The sequence below is a fragment of the Phoca vitulina genome, unplaced genomic scaffold (assembly GCF_004348235.1).
Source record: "Phoca vitulina isolate PV1807 unplaced genomic scaffold, GSC_HSeal_1.0 scaffold35, whole genome shotgun sequence".
In the NCBI taxonomy this organism is placed as follows: Eukaryota; Metazoa; Chordata; class Mammalia; order Carnivora; family Phocidae; genus Phoca; species Phoca vitulina.
In genome coordinates this window covers 20,028,052-20,043,760 of record NW_022589738.1, presented here as the reverse complement: position 1 = coordinate 20,043,760, position 15,709 = coordinate 20,028,052, and the positions used below count along the sequence as shown (strand labels likewise).

General features: G+C 48.5%; 1 protein-coding gene across 1 annotated transcript; it reads right to left on the bottom strand.

Moving 5' to 3' along the window:
* Positions 1–14,792, bottom strand: TBC1D25 (TBC1 domain family member 25). The gene is made up of 6 exons (XM_032426771.1): positions 14,571–14,792; positions 12,859–12,968; positions 11,772–11,926; positions 2,214–2,341; positions 1,887–2,075; positions 1–1,608 (listed from the first exon to the last, which is right to left on the bottom strand). The coding sequence occupies exons 1-6, from the start codon at positions 14,688–14,690 to the stop codon at positions 250–252; spliced, it is 2,061 nt and encodes a 686-aa protein (XP_032282662.1). The 5' UTR covers positions 14,691–14,792; the 3' UTR covers positions 1–249.
* Between the last annotated feature and the right edge of the window lie 917 nt (positions 14,793–15,709).

Genomic DNA, 15,709 nt, shown 5'->3' with positions numbered 1-15,709 from the left:
GACCACAGTGACCTTCATGTGTGCAAAGTCCAGTTGTTAAAAACGATACAACATAAACTGAGAAAGAAGGCCGTGGCCTCCATGGGGCAGTGCCAAGGCAGAGCCCCATACTCTCAGACCTGGGGAGAAAGGGGCCTGCACTCCAACAGGTTGAGGGCTGGCAGGCAGGGAGCTGGGGTCTCATGTATAGGCCCCCGTGATAAAGAACAGAGATCAGGTGGGGCTCACGGTGGGCTGCAAGGAGGCTGATCAAGACGGGGCTGTGGCCTCGGCCCCCTCCTCTGAGTCCCACACCTCTGACTGCAGGTAATCAGCAAAGAGAGCCTTGGCCCGGCGAAGGACGCGCCCCAGGTGGTGTTTTCGCACAAGGCGGTCAAAGTGCATGGCCAGCTCGTTGTAATCTAGCCCATTGCGCATGATGTGGTCACGGTGCTCCAGCAGGATGGCGAGGCAGAGGAAGAGCATAAATGGGTTCCCTCGGCCAAATTCCTGGGGTGGGGGCAAGCCCAGTGGGGGTGGGGGTGGCAGGGACTTTCCAGGTTCTTGTGGGGAGCCCAACTCTGGCATCAAGGGGGATCCCACAGCCACATCACCAGCGGGAGAGGCCTCTTGGGTGGATGGCGGAGATGAAGAGGATGGGGAATCAGGGCGGGAAGAGGAGGAGAGTGGGTCTGAGGAGTTCAACAAGGGCTCGGAGAGGGACTTGGAGCTGATGAGGGCAGCTGGGTGGGGCAGCTGGACCAGAGGGTCCCTCCTGGAGCCTGTGTTATCCCTGAGTTGCTGGAGGTCATCCAGACTGGCTTGTCTCAGGAGACGGCCCCCGCCACCAGGCCCCTGGCTGGTCGTGACCAAGTGGTCAACAGCATCTTCGAAAGCACTGCCCCCTCCCCCGGCAGGCCTCAGCATGTGCCTCTGTCTCACGGGCCGCCCCCTGTGGCCACTGAAGCCAGGGTCTGCCACTTGGCTGGGGGGTCCGACGAGCTCTACCTCATGTTCAGGAGGATCGGGGGGCAGCGAACTCCAGGTGACCTCGAGCATGCGGAGGGCATCGTCAAAGGCGAACTCGCGCTTGAGTTCAAGCAGCAGCCAGCGGTAGCAGAAGAACAGGTCGTCGGCACCGGCTTCTTGTAGGTACTGGTAGAAGTCAGGGTCGGCATGTCGTAGCAGCAGCTTGAGGTGGGCAAACTTGGTGGCCATGGCGCGGCCATCAGGATGGAAGTTCGCGGCCAGGCGCTTCATGATGCCACAAAAGCAGACGAAGGCATGGCCTTCGTGGTCCATGACGGCAAGGATGGGCGAGGCGAGGTCGCTCATGCCCTGGCAGTAGGACACCTGCGGGTGGGTGACGGCGTAGGTGGTGAGCAAGTCGTGCAGCGCCCGCAGGTGTGGGCCGTCCTCGGGCCCTGCATAGTAGGGGTGGGCCCGGTCCGTCCGCAGCACATCCTTGAGGACTGTGCTGCGGATGAATTCCAAGTCTTCAGGGCTCGCTCGTTGTGCCCACTCACTCTTGAGCTGTTCATACTCGCGACTCTTGCGTTTCATGTAGTCCATCCGCTCGCGGCCCGTCAGCCCATCTGGGTAGACGTTCAACAGGTACCGCCACACCACCTGGCCACGGACAAAAGGGATAAGGCGGAGCTTCTACAAATGAGCCACCACATCCCAGTGGCTATCCGTTGCCACCCACCCTGCTGCCCTGGGGCCTTTGTCTTCCTTCGGAAAAGTCGGCCTTCCCACCTCTGCCTCCCAGCCCGTCCCAAAGGAGAGCTGGCTGTCCTGGAATGGTGCCACGCCATCCTGTGACAGCGTGGTCCGCTGCCTGTGTCTCGTGAGCTAGTCATGGACTGCAGGAGTGACGGATCCGATGAGTGACCGAGGCGGCTCACCTTTCGCAGGGAGGGCTCCACACCACCGTGATAGATCCGCAGGCGCAACTCCTCAGGGCGGGAGAGCTGGCCCTCGTGGTTCAGGTATGTGTGAAACTCGGCATCGCTCAGAGGAGGCTTGAAGGGCTTGACATCTTCCCCATATGACCAGCTTAGCACCTGTTGGACCTTAGACAAGGTGCGGCCCACCTGTGAAAGAAGGAGGGAGAAAGGCCACCAGTCAGTTGGGCAGGCTACAGGCAGGTGCCAACAAGCATGCTCAGGATCGGGGGTGCCAGGTAGGCCTGCCCCCCCCCTGCAGCCGGCCACAGGGGTCCCTGAAGCCACCTGAGAGAGGATAGACTGCGTGAAGGGCAGGGCAGCTGTCGTCAGCGATGACCTTTTCTCAGCCAGTAGCACGTCAGAACCAATGACATCCTTGGGGCTGATTATGTCCCAGTCTTCCAGCAGAGGGCCTAGGCACACAGAATGACACGATTCAAGAACAGGGTGAGAGTCCCACACCTCAGAGCTGGGTTCCTCTCCTACCAAAGCCAGGCCACCCCCCCGCCGGGGCAATGAATGACTTCCACCCTCTCTTCCCATGTCATCTAAATCAGGCAAAACATAAAACCGTGAATAATTCTTCAGTGGTAACTGTCCCACAAAATGGCTCGGCAGACTCTAAGCAGTACTTTAATGGTATAAAGTAGTAGTTATTGAGCACTTACTATGTGCCAAGCACTGTGACAAGGGCTTCACTTTATACCAGGAAGTGTTCTGAGCCCTTTGCAAATACTGACTCATTTAATATTCACATCCTTTCTATAAGTTGGGCACTATTTTTTTTTAATTTTATTTATTTATTTGACAGAGAGAGACAGGGAGAGAGGGAACACAAGGAGGGGGATTGGGAGAGGGAGAAGCAGGCTTCCCGCCGAGCAGGGAGCCCAATGTGGGGCTCGATCCCAGGACCCCGGGATCATGACCTGAGCCGAAGGCAGATGCTTAACGACTGAGCCACCCAGGCGCCCCTAGGCACTATTTTTTAAAAAGATTTTATTTATTTATTTGAGAGAGAGAGAGAGGGAGGGAGAGCACTAAGGGAGAGAGAGGGAGAAGCAGATACCCCACAGAGCAGGGAGCCCGATGCGGGGCTCGATCCCAGGACCCCGAGATCATGACCTGAGCTGAAGGCAGATGCTTAACGACTGAGCCACCCAGGCATCTGGCACCATTACTACTACTACTACTACTACTACTACTACTACTACTACTATTATTATTATGATTATTATTTTTAGAGATTTGATTTATTTATTTGACAGAGAGAGACACAGCGAGAGAGGGAACACAAGCAGGGGGAGTAGGGAGAGGGAGAAGCAGACTCTCCGCCGAGGAGGGAGCCCGATGCGGGGCTCAATTCCAGGACCCTGGGATCATGACCTGAGCCGAAGGCAGACGCTTAATGACTGAGCCACCCAGGCGCCCTATTATTATTATTACAAATATTGTTTTATAAAGATTTTATTTATTTATTTGAGAGAGAATGAGATAGAGAGAGAGCATGAGAGGGCGGAGGGTCAGAGGGAGAAGCAGACTCCCTGCTGAGCAGGGAGCCCGATGTGGGACTCGATCCCGGGACTCCAGGATCATGACCTGAGTCAAAGGCAGTCGCTTAACCAACTGAGCCACCCAGGCGCCCTATTATAAATATTTTTATGTCTAAGTAACTGCCACACCCAACATGGGGCTTGAACTCACAACCCCAATATCAAGAGTCACATGCTCCGCTGACTGAGCCAGCCAGGCGCCCCCAGTTAGGCACTATTATTAACACCATTCTTTCTATGAGGAAATAGGCACAGTCAATATAAGATAGTTGCCTGGGGCACCTGGGTGGTTCAGTGGTTGAACGTCTGCCTTCGGCTCAGGTCATGGTCCCAGGGTCCTGGGATCGAGCCCCACATCGGGCTCCCTGCTAGGCGGGAAGCCTGCTTCTCCCTCCCCCACTCCCCCTGCTTGTGTTCCCTCTCTCGCTGTGTCTCTCTCTGTCAAATAAATAAATAAAATCTTTAAAAAAAAAAATGAGATAGTTGCCTAAGGCCTCACAGCTAAGTAAGTGAAAGAACGAAATTTGCAGCCCAGGCCCAAAGCTCGCGAGCCCAAACTCTTTTTTTTTTTTTTTAAAGATTTTATTTATTTATTTGAGAGAGAGAGAATGAGAGACAGAGAGCATGAGAGGGAGGAGGGTCAGAGGGAGAAGCAGACTCCCTGCCGAGCAGGGAGCCCGATGCGGGACTCGATCCAGGGACTCCAGGATCATGACCTGAGCCGAAGGCAGTTGCTTAACCAACTGAGCCACCCAGGCGCCCGAGCCCAAACTCTTAATCTTATATTCACGCTAGTCTCCAGCCCACAGCTGGTACAGATTACTGTATCATTCTCATTTTGTAGATGATGATAAAAAAGGTTGGGACAATTAACAATGAGCCAAGATTCTACAGCTGGGAAATGGGAGGGCTGGCTAGATCTGTACCTTGTTTACCTTACTCCAGAGCCCAGACATATTTTAAGGAGAGGTATTTGTGGAACAGCAATTTCGTGTATCTTACACAGAGGAAATAGTGCTTTCCTGACTCTACGCAGTTCTGGCCCTTGGAGCATCAGCAGAAGTCTCTCCCTTCCCTCTCTCCCTCACTTGCCCTCACAGCCCTTCTTCCCGCCTCAACTGTGATGTGATGGCCGCAGTGGCAGTGGCCACGTGAAGGGAAGTTCGAGAGACTTAAGAGATGTCAGCCCCGGTGCCACAGAGCTGCTAAGCTGACAACAGCAATGCCCAGTGGATTTCAAACTCTACTATATGAAACAAATCAGCTTTGATTTGTTTCAGCCATCGTCATTTGCAGGCCAATGCTGTCCCTAAGCAGCCTGTCCGTAGAGTCCACTGTACCTTCTCCCACAGAGCTGAGGGAGGAGCAAACCCTCGGCCATATGTGGATGCCTCTCCCTGGATGTCTCATAGAGCACTGGGAACCTACAGAGTCCAAAAGGAGAGCCAAAGATCCACTCTGGACATGACCTCCTCCTCTGCTCCTCTATCTGTTCATTTGCTTGAGCCAGAAACCTCAGAGACATCCTTGCCGCCTCCCACTCTCTCAACTCCCAAGGCCAAACTGTCGCTAAGCCCCATGGCTTCTGCATGCAAAACATACTTCAATTCCACCTCTTCTCTCATCTCTGCCTTGTCGCCTGTCTGAGCCACCACATCTCTCACCTGAAACTGCCTCTTTGCTCCTCTCCACTCTCTCCCAACAGCTGCCAGAGTGGTACTTTGGAAAGAAAGTATATACTTTGGAAATAAAGTATGAAAACACTTAACAGGCAAAAGAAAGAAGGTCAAACTAATGGTCTGAAAGACCAAATAGAAGAACCCCTTCAAGGTGCAGAGCTACAGCTTGATGATTTGAGTGAAAATGTAGAGAGACCCGGAAGACAAGTCCAGGAGACTTAAGATGCAAGTAGTGCTGTTCCTCAACTCTGGAAGCAAGAAGACAGTGGCTTCCCGCGCCCATGGAGCACTGTTAAGAAAGCCTTGAGATGCAAGCCCCCCCGCCCAGCCAAGACAGTACATATCTATCATGGCCAAAGAAAGACATTTTTGGTCATTGGAGTACATCCAATCCACGCACCTTGTTGGAGAACAAGAAGTTCTCTAAGCAAATGACTCCTGAATGACTACCAGGGCTCCAAGTGGGGAAAGGCAAAAGGGAGGGTAAATGGCAACAGGCCACAAGTTTTTAATATGTGTAGTTACACATGAAAGACAAAGGTACTGTGATTGGGAGTTTGTAGGATTCCTGAAACATAAGTGAACTACTATAAAGAAAATATGACAGCCTGGAATTTAAAAAGAAATTACTATCTAACCAAAACCCAGAAGTTAAAGGTTAGGGATCAGAGTAAAAATAAGAATTAAAAGTGTTCTAAAGCTTCCATTTCAAGGGCCTGGGAGGGTGGGAGAGACTGGAGGGAAAAAGATTTCACTGTCAATTGCTTAAGAAAACATAAATCCTGGTATGGGGTTTTTGTGAGAGACATATCTAAAACTAAGTGACAAAGAAAGGCTGAAAGCTGAAGAAACCTAAAGGTATTCCTGGCAAACATCAACAAACAGAAAGCAAGCACAGCCATGTGAATGTCAGAAAAAGCACCGCTCGAGGCCAAAAGTATTACAGGAAAAGAAAGACATTCTATATTGATTAAAAAAAGACAGAACCCATTAATAGGACGGACAAAGGATTTCTATAAGCACAAACTCATCCAGTGGCAAAGCCTGATCTGAACTGCCATAAGACTATATAAAGTCTTTATATAACCTACTAAGCATGAATGCATACACATTTCCCTGGAGAAGCATCCAAATGTCTCATTATGGGGTGCCGCCCAGGCCCTACTTATGGTATTACATAATAGATGCTATGCGTACTACATTTTCCTAAAATTGTCAAACTTCCCAAACCCTAAATTAATACATAAATTCTGTGCAATGCCAATCAGAAATCTAATGGGGTTTTTCCTGGAACTGGATAAAAACTATTTTAACGATCATATGGAGGAATTCACATTTAAGAACAGTTAAGAAAAAAAAGAGCCAGGAAAAGAACAGTGGGAGGATGGCAATGCTTGCCTTATTAAAATTAACCACAAAACCACGGTGATAAAAATATGGTGTTAGCACAGCAATAGACAAATGGAGTCAACCGGTGGAATGTGGTAAACAGCCCAGAAATAAATCCCAAGTACACACGGGAACTCAGTCTATGATAAAAGTCATAGACTGAGTTTCAAATCAGTGTAAACATGGTGGTTCTTTAATAAATGATGCTGGCATAACTGTTTATCTGGCATTTTTTTAAAGAACCAGGTGTACTTATCACAATGTTCACAGCGTAGAGATTTATATGTAAAAAAAGAAAATAATAAGCACATTAGAAGAAAACGTAGGAGAATATTTGTATAAGCTCGGGGATGGGGAAGATGTTCCAAAGTAAGGAGAGATACTCAGAAATCATAAAGGGAGAGATAGGTATTATGTATAAGACTGCATACAAATTATAGTTTTCAGTAGCACAAAAAAAAAGACACTGTAAGCAAAGTCATAAAACAAATGATAAGCTGGGAAAAAATGTTTGCAGTACATATGACAGAGAGAGGATTCATATCCCAGCTGCACACAGTGGTTGAAGGTCTAGGCTGGGTGATCTTCCATCTGTAGAGATGGCAGAAACGGGCTTCTTCCCAGAAAGAGGGACTGGCCGTCCACGTTGTCACAACATGCCTGTTGCTTTCACAGTCATGAACATGATCACAAGAACATCATTAATAATATTTATAATGACAGCCGCATCTATTGGATACTTACAGAGTCTGAGACCATTTATGTTAAACACATACCATTTGTGTATATATACAAATACAAATATACTTAGGTTTATATGTGGATAAATATGTGTGTGTGTACGAATAAGTAAAGGAACTGCAAAATTACACATCAAGCTAATCAAAGTGGTTCCTGTAGGGCAAAAGGGTAGGGGATCAAGATTAGGCACAGTGCAGGGTGCCTGGGTGGCTCAGTCAGTGAAGCAGCTGCCTTGGGCTCAGGTCATGATCCCAGGGTCCTGGGACTGAGCCCCGCATCAGGCTCTCTGCTCAGCGGGGAGGCTGCTTCTCCCTCTCCCTCTGCCCCTCTCCCCGGGCTCCTGCTCGCTCTCTCTCTCTCTCTCTCTCCCTCTCAAATAAACAAATAAATTTTTTTTTAAAAAAAGGTTAGGCACAGTGGTTCCAGGAGACTTCAGCATTATTTGAAATGTTTTCATTTTTCATAAGGAAAATTTATTTACTAGGTAACTAAAAAATTAATTTCTTTAAAAAAATGCAACTTAAATCAAATTCCCATTAGGATTTTAATGAACTGATAAGCTAATTCTATTAGATGAAAAGAACAGTAAGTGCACAAGAATATTTAAGAAAAATTTTTAAAAAGGAAAACATTAGGGTCGCCTGGGTGGCTCAGTTGGTTAAGCGACTGCCTTTGGCTCAGGTCATGATCCCAGGGTCGTGGGATCGAGCCCCGCATCAGGCTCCCTGCTCAGCAGGGAGCTTGCTTCTCCCTCTCCCACTCCCCCTGCTTGTGTTCCCTCTCTCGCTGTCTCTCTCTCTCTCTCTGTCAGTTAAATAAATAAAAATAAAATCTTGGGGCGCCTGGGTGGCTCAGTCGTTAAGCGTCTGCCTTCGGCTCAGGTCATGGTCCCGGGGTCCTGGGATCGAGCCCCGCATCAGGCTCTCCGCTCCGCGGGAAGCCTGCTTCTCCCTTCCCCACTCCCCCTGCTTGTGTTTGTGTTTCCTCTCTCACTGTGTCTCTCTCTCTCTGTCAAATAAATAAATAAAATCTTTAAAAAAAAAATAAATAAATAAAAATAAAATCTTTAAAAAAAAAAAAGGAAAACATTAAAACCTATCATAAAGCTATGTGATTGAAACAACATGAACTGGTCTGGCTTTAACAAAGAGATCAACTGTAAGAAGACCAGCAATTCAGACAAATGGCAAAGACAGGTAGCCAGAGACAGGAACTTCTGCCAGAGTAGCCCTGTGTGCTTAGCTCAGTCACTTAACTAATTCCCCAAGCCTTGGTTTCCTCACCTGCAAAATAGACACAGTAGCACTGTTTCAGTAAAGAAATCAAATCTGTGCAGCTAATAAACATGAAGAAAACCCCAACTGCATAAGAACTGAGGGGAATGCAGGGACGCGTGGGTGGCTCAGTCGGTTAAGCGTCTGCCTTCGGCTCAGGTCATGGTCCCGGGGTCCTGGGATCGAGCCCCGCATCAGGCTCTCTGCTCAGCGGGCAGCCTGCTTCTCCCTCTCCCTCTCCCGCTCCCCCTGCTTGTACTCTCCCTTTCTCTCCGTCAAATAAATAAATAAAATCTTTTTTAAAAATTAAATAAATACGGGCGCCTGGGTGGCTCAGCTGGTTAAGCGACTGCCTTCGGCTCAGGTCATAATCCCGGAGTCCTGGGATCGAGTCCCACGTCGGGCTCCCGGCTCAGTGGGGAGCCTGCTTCTCCCTCTGACCCTATCCCCTCTCATGCTGTTTCTCTCTCTCTCTCTCTCTCAAATAAATAAATTAAATTAAATTAAATTAAAAAAAAATTAAATAAATAAAAAGAACTGAGAGGAATGCAAATAAAGCAGAGAGACGGACCCTTCTCAATTTGGCAAAAAGACATTTAAACGCTATTTTTTTTAGAGAATCAACTTTCCAGTTATTGATGAGTCCATTCTTTTCCTACTGTTGTCTCATTTACCACATTCCTGCATTGTAAACAAACCTGTTTCTGTCTTTTGCCCATCTCTGTCACTATCTTTTTCCCTGACTCCAGTTTTTCTCTCCCTCTCTCCACCTCTTGCTCTTTTTCTCAAGGCTGCCAATCTTAACAAGCCCACAATTTCATAGAATCAAATGGTTAAAAGCAAGGAATCTGGAGCCACCATCTGGGTTCAAATCCTGCTCTTACATTTACTGTCTGTGTGACATGCGCAAGTCCTGTTCCCCTCTCTGAGCCTCGGTTTCCTCAACTATAACATAGGGATGACCATCATGCCTACCCTGTAAGGTTGTTTTGACAATCCAATGAATAAATATTACGTGTGTAGAATGGTCCTAAGTGTTCAACACATGTTAGCTATTTATATGTTACTATGACATCCATAAAAGACCTCAGTCATCCCAAATGAGCATATGAATTCCCTGAGGCTGGGAACCATGTCTTCCACTCCACAACTTTTTATTTTATTTTATTATTATTTTTAATTTTTATTGTTATGTTAATCACCATACATTACATCATTAGTTTTTGATGTAGTGTTCCATGATTCATTGTTTGTGCATAACACCCAGTGCTCCACGCAGAATGTGCCCTCTATTTTATTATTTTTTAAAAAGATTTATTTATTCATTTTAGAGAGAGAGAGACAGAGACAGAGTGGAGGGAGGGGCAGAGGGAGAGAATCTTCCAGCAGACTCCCCGCTGAGCATGGAGTCTGACGTGGGGCTTGATCCCATGACCCATGAGACTATCACCCGAGCCAAAACCAAGAGTTGGACGCTCAACTGACTGAGCCACCCAGGCGCCCCAAAATTTTATTTGTTTGTCTGAGAGAGAATGAGAGGGAGAGAGAGCATGAGCAGGGGAAGGGGCAGAGGGAGAGGGAGAGGGAGAAGCAGACTCCTCGCTGAGCACAGAGCCCAAGGCAGGGTTCGATCCCAGGACCCTGGGATCATGACCTGAGCTGAAGGCAGATGCTTAACCAACTGAGCCACCCAGGTACCCCAATAAAAATTTGGAGGAGCCTGGGTGGCTCAGTTGGTTGAGCATCTGCCTTCAGCTCAGGCTGTGATCTTGGGGTCCTGGGATTGAGCCCCACTTCGGGCTCTCTGCTCAGCGGGGAGCCTGTTTCTCCCTTTCCCTCTGCCTGCCACTCCCCCTGCTCGTGCTCTCTCTCTGTCAAATAAAGAAATAAATTTCAAATCTACAATAAAGTTAAAAAGATGAATTCATTGAATACCCATACATCCTTCATCTAGCTCCCCTAACTATTCACATTTTTTGCCACACTTGCTTCATCTTGCTCTCTCTGTATAGATACATATTGTTTTTTTTTTAAAGAACTATTTACTTATTTCAGAGAGAGAGCAAATGGGTGGAGGGGCAGAGGGAGAGAAAATGCTTGAGCAGACTCTCCACAGATCGTGGAGCCCGACGTGAGGCTGGATCCCAGGACCCTGAGATCATGACCTGAGCTGAAATCAAGAGCTGGCTGCTTAACTGAGTTAGCCACCCAAGTGCCCCAATACATATTATTTTTTTGCTGAATTATTTGCAGACATCATGACACTTTACCCCTTAATACTTAACTGTGTTTTTCCCAAGAACAAGGACATCTTCCTTCAATAACCATGATACCATTACCATACCCAGGACATTTAACACTGATACAATATTATCATCTAATGTATGGTTTGTAATCAAATTTTTGGGCCCATGTCTTAATTTATCTGTGTGCTCCCAGGGACCAACACAGGTAAGTGTCAGGGAACAAATATGAGAAGAGAGGAAGTGGCTGAGAGATCAAGGGAACAATGAATGAGTGAGCAAGAGTCCAAACAAATATGAGTGCAGGATGAATGAATGAATGAATGAATGAATACAACCATCATTATTATAATCAGCATTATATAGTTAGGTGTTATTATAATGGAAACATACAATACTACATTTCCATTGTTATGCTGCATTATATAATTATAACTTATATTAGTAGATTATATAATAATAAATATAATATGATAAGTTATTGTTAGAACTAATATTTTTAAAAAATTTTTATTTTGGGGGGGGTGAGGCAGGGGGGAGAGAGGGAGAGAGAGAGAGAGAGAGAGAGAGAGAGAGAGAGAATCTCAAGCAGACTCTGCAGTCAGCGCAGAGCCCAACACAGGGCTCGATCTCATGATCCTGAGATCATGACCTGAGCTGAAACCAAGAGTTGGATGCTCAACTGACTGAGCCACCCAGGCGCCCCTAGAGCTAATATTTTTTGACCATTCACTATGCAGCCATGCATTGTTCCAGGCATTTTACATGAATTTCCCTGTTTAATCCTCACGATGGCCCTAAGATACCATTATTTCTACTTTACAGGTAAAGAAATCGAGGCCCAGTGGCCAAGCCAGGACGTGGACCTAGGATACCTTCTTCCTTTCAAGCCCACTGTGAGGGAGTGTATTGTAATGGGGGGAGTCATCCCATGGGGAAAGGGTGGGGCCCGGAGCCAGGTACTCACTGTCCTCGGTGGGCCGAATGTCTACCCGCAGCTGCAGGTAAGGTTTGGAGGCTGTGGTGAAGGCTGTGCTGAGGTCCCAGTCAGACAGGAGTGAGAGGTAAGTTTCCTGCCCCAGCCGATCCCGGCCCAGGTAGCTGATGCCAAAGTTCTTCTTCCTGGACAGAGGAGGTGTGGCAGCTCTCAAGTGCCCCCAGGGCCCTGGAGGCCTCAGGGACAGTTTCCACAAAAAGCCAGGGAAGGCAGAAATGATGCTGAACAACTCTCTGCTATGTGTTGGGTACTGTGCCAAGGATTTCGAGCTGCCTGAGGTCAGATGGTTTACCTCTACTTTGTTACACAAACACAGAAACGGATACACACCTGCTTGTATCTACAGGGCACACTGAAAACTTAAAATGTTGATCCCTTCTAGGGAGGGTGACAGGGTAGTTGAGGGATAGAAGTGGGAAGAAAGCAGCCTTCCTACTGCATAAAAAATAAAGCAAGCTGTGTGTTTGTTATTTTTCACAACAAAAAATGTTTATGCAAAAAAGTCAAATAACAACTAAGAATTTGTTCTTCAGATACACTTGAGCAATTGTGTGATGAAGTATGTTGTGTAACTACTATAACCAGGGAAACGTCCTAAGTAGACATCACTTGTGTACTCTTTGATTTTGTTACTATGTGCATGTATTCCTCCAAAATAACAACCACAACAAAATAACCATCACACCTGTCCCCAAGAGACACCACTTTTCATCCATCAGGTCAGCAAATTTTCCAATGTTTTCTAGTAACCAGTGTTTCTGAGGGAAACAGGCATTTTATATGCTGCTGGGAGATTGTAAATTGGCAAAAACCTGTCTGGAGAGCATTTTGGAAACATCCATTGAAATTTTAAAAAGCATACACCCTTTAACCCAGCAATACCACTGCTAGGAATTTATCCTATGACTAGATTTCCCCAAATATCCCAGGATATGCAAATGTGGCAGTTCACTGTGGGATTATTTGTAATAATGAAACAAACAAAAACAAAAAAGCCAAACAACCACTGTTGAGGTAGGTGGCCCCATGGTCGGTCCCCCAGCATCCCATAACTCACCCATTCAAATCAAACGCTCGGATGAGGATGTGCTGTAATACATCGAGTGAGGTGATCTGGGGGTCGACGGCAAAAGAGCGGAACTCAGGTGACAAAAAGCTCTCACACTTCTGGGGAGAGAAGACACAGGGTGGGCCATCAGGTGCCACATCACCACACTGAAGCAGAGTGAGGGATAGGAGGCAAGGTCAGACAAGTTGTGGGCAGGGGCACATGGAGGTGGGTGTTCTGGGTCATGGTTTTTGCTCTGAGTGAGGGGTAAGACTTGGAGGGTTCTGTGCAGAGGAGGGATGTGATCTGACTTAGCATTTAACAGGATCTTTCTGGCTGCTCTTAGAAGAACAGACTATGGGGGGCAAGGGAGAAAGCAGCAGTCTAGTGAGGAGGAGGCTACTGCAATGGTCCAAGCACCCAATCCTTCTTCTTTGTTCCCCCAACGATGGTTGTCAGGATCACCATGTCCAGTCTGGCCCCCGTTAAATCAATACTCCATGCTGCATCAATTTAGCACATCTATCTACAATACTACCCTGCTTAAATCTCTTCAAAGGCAACCCCAGCGTCCCCAGAAGGTGGGCCTATAGGACGCTGGCCAGCCTCTCTTCAGTCAGCTTTTTTGAACTTTACACTCTGGTACCACCAAACTGCTGGAAGTTACTTTGAACACATCCTGGCTCCAGGACTTTGCTTGTGCTGATCCCCCTGTTTGGAAAGTCCTTCCCACTTTCTTCCAACTGGCTCACCCACAGCTCGGCCATCATCTCTTTTCTGAATTCCCAAACCTCTACCTTAGAGCTTCCTGTATTACCCTGAGGTAATCTGTTTACTTCTTTCCAGAATCTACCTTCTCACCAACACCAGTGCCACCACTCTAGTCCCAGCGACCATGACCACTTGCTGGAGCTATGGCAACAGCTTTCTTAGAATACATGACAAAGGCCCTTCACAATCTGCCCCTCTTTTGCCTCATTGTTTTACCCCCTACCCACTCCTGCCCTTGCTCTCTCACTCCAGCAATGTGGGAACCTAAGGTAACATGCCAAACTCATCCCCACCTCCCAGCCTTTGCCCTTGGTGTTCTCTCTGCTTCCACTCTTCCTCCAAAACGCACAGGGCTGATTCCTTCTGTATTTGGGTCTCTGCTCCTTCAATACCTCTCTAGGGACTTCCCGCTACAACCTTGGCTAAAGTAACTCCCTAGTTCAGAAGCTTTTTCCTTATCTCCTCACAACATTCACCAGTGTCCAAAGCATCTCATTTATTTAGCTGTCTTCCCGACAAGCAGGTCAGCTCATCCTGGGTGAGACTGTAAATCTGCACACAAGTGCAGTCTCAATATACATGTTAATTGACTTCAGCACCTCCTTTTCAGACACCAACAGCCCCCCTCACTCCTTAACTATTTAAGGCCCCTCCTCCAGCCCTATGGCCCCTCCTCTCTACCCATAATCTCCACCTATCCATTCCTTAGGCCCCCTACCCTTCCATCTTCAGTCCCTACATCCTCAGGCCCTGCCCAGCATTTCCAGGTCCAGCCCCCCCCCCCCCCCCCCCGCCGCCAGCTCGTCCTCACCACTATCACTCTGCCCTCAAGCCTCGCCCCTCAGGTTAACACCCCAAATCTCGGGTCCCGCCCTCCAACCTGGGAGAGTCACCGCCTTCCCCTCCCCTGGGCACCCCAGGAGGGCAGGCCAACCAACTGTCAGCCTCACCTTGACTCGGACCCGTACCACCTCTCGCTCCTCCTCCTCAGCCGCCGCCGCCTGAGCTCCCCCACCAGGTGGGGGCGCTCCAGAGCCGGCCAAATCCGAGGATCCAGAGGCCGACGCCATCCCGCCGCCACCCGCCTCAGGGCGACGGTTGACCGTTGCCCCCCACCTCTGTGAGCACTTCACAGTGCGGGCGCCCGCGGCCCCACCTTGCGCCCGGGCGCAGGCGCAGAGGGCGCTGTGCGACCCTGCCCCCCCACTGCCCCTCCCACCCAGCACAGGGTGGAGATGGCCTCTGCGCACGCGCTTAAGATGCTCTTGCCAGGTGTCCCGCCCCCAAAAGCGGTGCATTGTGCCTCACTTCCACCAGTACGCAGGCGTCTACTGAGGTCCCACCTCCCCGAGCCTGCGGTTCGGTTGTCTGGGCAGCATAATTCCCGATTCACCTACGTATTACAATGACGACCTACTCAGGCGAGAGAAGTGGGCGGGGAAAAGAAGCTGCTGTGCGATGACGTCAGGCCCCACGTCCCGCCCCGAGTTGCCTCGTGCCTCTGCTTAACAGATGATGTCATCTATTTCAAAAGCCTGTGGCCCTTGCTTCAAATGAGTCTGCTGAATGGAAAATAATCCTTTTCCACAATCTCTTAAAAATAGTTTCCACTTTGTGAAAATTCATGGAGCTGCACATTTATGACTTTTGCAGTTTCTGTCTGCATATTTCTTTTTTTTTTAAAGATTGTATTTATTTGCGAGAGAGACAGTGCATAAGCCAGGGGAAGGGGCAGAGGAAGAGGGAGAAGCGGACTCCCCACTGAGCAAAGAGCCCTACCGTGGGGCTTGATCCCAGGACCCCGGCATCATGACCTGAATTGAAGGCAGATGCTTAACTGACTGAACCACCCAGGCGCCCCTGCATGATATATTTCAATAAATAACTCACTAAAAAAAGCTATTTTTATGCTCTCTGGAGGTCCTAGCTTTTTTTTTTTTTTTTAAAGATTTTATTTATTTGACAGAGAGAGACACAGCGAGAGAGGGAACACAAGCAGGGGGAGTGGGAGAGGGAGAAGCAGGCCTCCTGCTGAGCAGGGAGCCCGATGTGGGGCTCGAACCCAGGACCCTGGGATCATGACCTGAGC